Source organism: Benincasa hispida, unplaced genomic scaffold, assembly GCF_027475165.1.
Source record: "Benincasa hispida cultivar pf3 unplaced genomic scaffold, pf3_genome.v1.1 HicScf1656, whole genome shotgun sequence".
In the NCBI taxonomy this organism is placed as follows: domain Eukaryota; kingdom Viridiplantae; phylum Streptophyta; class Magnoliopsida; order Cucurbitales; family Cucurbitaceae; genus Benincasa; species Benincasa hispida.
Window position 1 is genome coordinate 5733 of NW_028326027.1, and position 6020 is coordinate 11752.

Sequence of the window (6020 nt, forward strand, 5' to 3'; positions counted from 1 at the left end):
ACTTAAGTTTTTGGGTAAATTAGTAATTTAAGATGATATCAACGTAAGTGATCGAAAGAAGTCTTGTGTTTAAGTCCTTAGAATATTGTTTCTTCTGCAATTCTTTTTTTTTTTCTTTTTTTTTTTTCTTTGCCTTCGTTCATCACTTAAGCTTTTGGTCAATCTGCATTTTAAGATAAACCAATATAAGTCTATCAAAATTCACCGAAGTGTATTAATATGACGAAACCAGTGGACCCAAATCAAATGGACGAAATTGATTTCACTGGCAATATTATATTTTTATGATATCTGAAATTGGTTGTTAACTTGTTAGTTTATTACTCTTCGTCAATCGCCGTTCACTGTCAGAAATCTGCTAAGCCAATAGCCAGGGATCCACGATTTGAGCTAAACAATTTCTCAGGTCGAATCGAATCATTCGATTTCAAGATGGCGAAGCTACCCAAGATCGCTATCCTTGGAGCTGGTACATTCGTCAAGACACAGTATATTCCCAGGCTCGCTGAGATCTCTGATCTTCTAATTGTTAAGACTATATGGAGCCGCACCGAGGTCCTTCATTCATTTTAGCTTTGATCCTTTGCATCGTTTTGTATGTTTAGTGAAAACCGGTAAACAACAATATGATTTCGAACTTATGGCTAGTAATGCTGGCTTGCAGGCATCGGCAAAAGGTGCCGTCGACATTGCCAGAAAATACTTTCCGACGGTGGAGTGTAAGTGGGGTGATGCCGGTCTTGATGATATCATTCAAGACAATTCAATACTTGGAGTTGCGGTTGTATTAGCTGGACAAGCTCAGGTATCTTATTGTCAATTTGTTTATGGATCGCAAACGTACTGACGTTATTGCTCATGTAGTTTTAATTAGATATTATGTGTTCAGAGTTTTTGTATATGTAGAGCCACAAATGTAAGCTCCTCGAACGATTTTCACAATTTTTATTCAGTAAATGTTGTTTAGTTGGCTATTTATGCCAAAATCTTTTCCCCTATAATTCTTTTGGATTCGACCAATGTTCAGTCATAATATGTCCCGATATATAATTCACAGCACTCTGTCCAACTTCCACTTTTGAATTAAGAGATGACATATTGAATACTATTGCCTTCTCGTCTAAGACCGATTATATTTAGAGCAGACTTGACATTATTATAATTTTTAATCTGGTGGATAGTAAAGGGAAAACGTCGTATACATTATAATTTACATTAACTTTTACATCACGTGCATTGGCACCCTATGTGCTGTTCTTTTCATATGAGCTATGCCTTGTAGGTTGATATGTCATTGAGATTGCTCAAAGCAGGGAAACATGTTCTCCAAGGTAATTCATACCTCAACTAAGATTAAGAATAAATCGAAGTTTTGCTTGCTTCTCTGATTATTTCTCTATTGGTGGATTCACTCATAAATCACGTGCTTGACCAATTCCCCTCCAAACAGTAGCATAAGTGGTGTTAAGGGGACTGTGTGCAGTCCATTCACACGAGCAGTTTGAGTCGCTTGGCTTTCATATCCTATGTTAATTGTGTGGTTGATTAGTAAGTGTAGCTTAAGAATCTCAATGATGGATGCTGAAGTCCTAGAGATAAATCTTTTATGACCAGACAGTGAAGGTCCCTTCATCTTTGAGCGACTATTTTGTTGATTATGCTTATTTTGGCCGACCAATTTTGGTGAAAAGAACAAAAACAACAGTAAAGAAGAAGACAATGCAACTCATTCCGTGGATGGCTAGTGATTTAGAAGATATATGTGCATACTTTTGTGTGAGTGTGACATGTCTTACATGGGCTGTTGATTAATTAGTTGTCACATTTTCAATTAACTAGTTTTAGATTTGTCTCTTGCCGTTAGAAGTGAAAACATCCATTTGTAAAAGGTTTAATCACAGATTTGACAGAACTTTCAATTGAGATCGTCTTTATGGTTCTCCACCAACATGGATCACTTAGCTTTCACTATAGAGTACCGGTGTTGAGTGTTGTTCCTGATGGTTCGTTACCTAATATATTGTCCCAAAGATGCATGCAGAACTTCTATTAGAGTTTTATAAGGACCAATTTTTCTATTATTATTATTATTATTTTATGATATGAAATAATTAAGGGACTGAAATTTTTAACGTTTAGGTGCTTCCTTAGAGCTGCTTTGGATAGTACTAGCATCATAATTTGGGTTCTATGATTCTTGCAAACCAACAGTGAAAAACTGCCTGAAGTGAGGTTGCGACATGAAGTAACCTAAACCAAAAGAAAAGCATTTTAGCTCTTGCATTAGATACTTCCTATTGGTATATGGTTCTGTACGATAGACTAATGTCCTTCTTGTTGGGAAATTTTGTATGTATTGTCTCGAAATTTCATGGATCTGAAGAGAAACCAGCAGCATCCTGTAAGTATCCTATTTATTAATTTATTTTCATTACTATTTTAAGTATCAGTTAAACTGTTCGCACAATTCTGCTCACTTACTCCTGACGTCTATATTCCTTCTTAAACGGGCTACTGTTGTATATTAGTTTCTTGATCACCACCCAATCATGATATCATGCTGTAAATAAATTGTTTTCCCCTTGTTGCATCTCAATTCTGTTGGGACCCAGTCTCTCTCTTGAGAAATGAGAATATTGATCTGGAATTCGTAAATGTGTTGGTCATTTGATGTTTAGGCATCGACAATATTGATCTGGAATTATAAATCTTCAATTGCCTATACTATAGATCTCAATGCATATCACAATTTACCGAGACTAGATTTTGTCTTCCTATTACCACTAATTATGAAACTGAGAGGACAATGAAATGGACCAAAGTTCAGCCAGATATGTAAATCATGCAACTTTATAGATCATGAAGAAAAATTATTAATTATTTCACCTTATAAGTTATATCGACTTGAAGATAGGGGCTCTTATCTTAACCTTTTTCGTGCAAAGTAAAAAAGGAAAAAGAAAAAAAATAAAATCAATATCATCAATCAACCATGAACCCCATAAAACTTGGAAAAAAAGTTACTTGCCACGAATAGAGACCATAGTTTCCTTGATCTTAAGACAACCATGGTCAATTAATTCTAGGTATATGCGTAAAGTGCATCTGTTTCCGAATCTCCACCTAAAAAGCAGCAGCCAGAATGGCTTGGATCTTTTATCAATGGTCAAAGTTGAAGATATTAAAAAATCAATTTCTAAATTGGTAATATGGTGGTAATGCAGCGATAAGTGAATTGGAATATGCACTTTCAAGCTACAACTCTTTAAGTGCCAATTTTCTCCATCAACCATTATGGGCCGTGGCAGAAAATTATCGATTTGAACCAGCATTTGTTGAGGTACTTGTTTGTAGATATTTATTTATGTTTTTGTCGTCTTTCCAGTACTTCGGCAAAATGCTCTTTATCATTCTGTAGTGCAAAAACTTAATTGCTGACATTGGGGATATGATGACCGTCCAAGTGATTGTTGAAGGATCAATGAATAGTTCGAACCCCTATTTCTCAAGCTCTTGGCGGCGCGACTTCACTGTAAGTGTTCTTCTAGTAAACAATCACAATACAATTCTTAAATATTCTGTATGTTGTTTTCATTTCCCCCGTCATATCATTATTGTCATGTTTTACACTCTTCCATGGGAGAATATGATGTGCTTATTCTAGATGGAACTATTGTGTAATGGAATGCCAAATAACAAGTCCTCTACTTTCATTGTATAGAAACTGGGATAAATATTGTTCTGGTATGCATCTTGTATCTCTAGTGGTGTGTTTATCTATGTTATCCCTTTTTTTTCTATCACATTGATGTATTCTTAAATCTTATCTTACATTGACAACATGTCTTCACTTGTGTCAGGGAGGTTTCATTCTCGATATGGGCGTACACTTCATTGCTGGATTAAGGATGGTAACTGCTCTTGAAACTCTCTCCGGAAAAGCAATTAATTTCTATCCTACTGGCTATTACATTGTCGTTGATCAACCATTACTATTTTTCTTCTTCTTAATGTTCAAAATGTTTTTCTTCTCAAAATTGACAAAACCTATTAAACCAGTACAAGTCTCAAGTATGTAAATAAGATGACGTGGTGACGAACTACAAGCCTGGCTGTTGCAAAGGCTCTGATTTCTGGGGAAAAAAAAAACCACCTTTAGTCATACATGGCATTTAGGTTTCCTCCCCGGCGGCACCATCCTTGATATATAATATCCTTTTTCTAGGAAGAAATGATAGGCATATTTTTAATTTGGAAATGTTAGTTTCCTTTATTTGTGAACAGCTTGTTGGTTGTGAGGTGGTATCAGTGTCAGCGACTACCTCCTATGTGGACAAATCTTTACCTCCGCCAGATAACATATCCTCGCTCTTGTAAGTTTCTTTTGCCTAGTGCTAATTAAGTCCCCAACAAGTTTGAAAACCTAGAAATTAAGAATGGTGACGTTTTTCCTTCCTTTAGCCAACTGGAGAATGGATGTTCAGGTGTTTTTGTAATGGTAGTCTCCTCAAGATCACCCAAGGTATGCTGCTATGCAGGAAGTAGGAAATTCATACTTAATTTTCAAAAAATTGTTTCATTTGGTCACCGACTTTTAATCTCTTCAGATATTCTGGCGAGTTGTGGGATTAAAGGGAACGCTGCAGATCGAGCGTGGGAACCAGGATGGAAAACATGGCTATCTGGTATATAGTTATTCAAAGTCTATCTAGTATTTTCTTCTAAGAAATCCTCAGCTTAGTTTTGGGCACTGCTTGTAATCAAAGCTTCAAATCCTTCATTTGTCCAAGCGATGATCTAGCTCCCACGGTCTTTTTCAAATATGACCCATTTCTTTTGTTGATAACTTTAAGTTGGTGTTCAGGTTTCCTTCGCTGATGCTAGTGGACTGAATAGATGCTCCTTCTATCCATTCAGTGGAGTTACAGAAGAACTAAAAACTTTTATTCATGCTATTTCTGCAGAGGTAATATCATGGATAAACAATACATGGCTTCTTAAGTGTTAAGTCAAGATTTTTTTTTTTTTTTTTCCGTTCTTTTATTATTAGTTAGTTGTGTTTGGTTTAAAAATTAAATTTTAACCAATTGAAAGGATTTTTTTGCAAAGAAATGTAGAAGTAAAACTAGATTGAAAAAAAATCTAAAAGTGATTAGAAAGCACTCAAGTGTTTCTAGGAAAAACATCTAAACAATTTTCATCCAAGATTGTCAAGGATTTCTGCTTTCATTGTAGGGGAGTGATTATAAAGCTGATGCTCGTATATCTTTCATCGAGGGAGCTAGGGATGTTGCGGTGCTAGATGCAATGCTTGAATCCGGAGCAAAGCATGGGGCTCCTGTTCAAGTGAAAAGATTTTAACTTTAGAATACCTGACATGGTGTCTGTTAACATAATTAGGTAATATTAGTGTAGCCCTTGTCCAATTAGAATTGCATTTTTTAGAAACTGATAAAGTATGTTTCTGAAACATCTCAGAATGCATTCAAGAAAGACTTGACTTGCACTTACTTTTCATATTTACTTTCCTTCCTTCATTCAACATTTTTATTGTAATAAAGAAGAAACTTGATCTATGATTCATTCTTCTTAAACTTTCACTGAATTTATTGTATTTCCATAGAAATTGGTCGCATGCTTCGTAAATCATCTTTTGGCATTTCAAGCGCACTAAATTCTTAAGCACATTCACATTCCAATACTTCAAAAACTCCCATAAAAAGTGAGTGGTTTCTGTTTATAGGTGATTTTGGATCAAAGGACTTAATTGACATTTGGTGTGTAACTAAACCAAAAAAGAGAAGAGACTAGCTTGGGTCAAAACCATACCCAAGATCCACTCTTGTCTTGATGTCATTGGGCATGCTCTCGATCCAAGGGAATGAGCCACAAAGGCCCAAAATTCCACACTCGGCCTTTGCCAAGGTCAAGGCCAGGGCTAGTCTCTCGAAATATAGCATCCCTTGATTCTATTGACCTACAGTTTGACCCTAAAACTCCAATTCAGATGCCCTAAGTCA

The 6020-nt window shown here is 35.8% G+C and overlaps 1 protein-coding gene across 1 annotated transcript; it reads left to right on the plus strand.

The window, feature by feature from the left end:
• The first annotated feature begins 211 nt into the window (after positions 1-211).
• On the plus strand, positions 212-5576 carry LOC120088587 (dehydrogenase FPY6). The gene is made up of 12 exons (XM_039045987.2): positions 212-555; positions 665-805; positions 1283-1331; positions 2384-2401; positions 3225-3340; positions 3419-3532; positions 3861-3911; positions 4285-4373; positions 4462-4522; positions 4608-4685; positions 4865-4966; positions 5236-5576. Exons 1-12 carry the CDS (start codon positions 433-435, stop codon positions 5359-5361), a joined length of 1068 nt encoding a protein of 355 aa, XP_038901915.1. The 5' UTR covers positions 212-432; the 3' UTR covers positions 5362-5576.
• Positions 5577-6020: the final 444 nt, after the last annotated feature.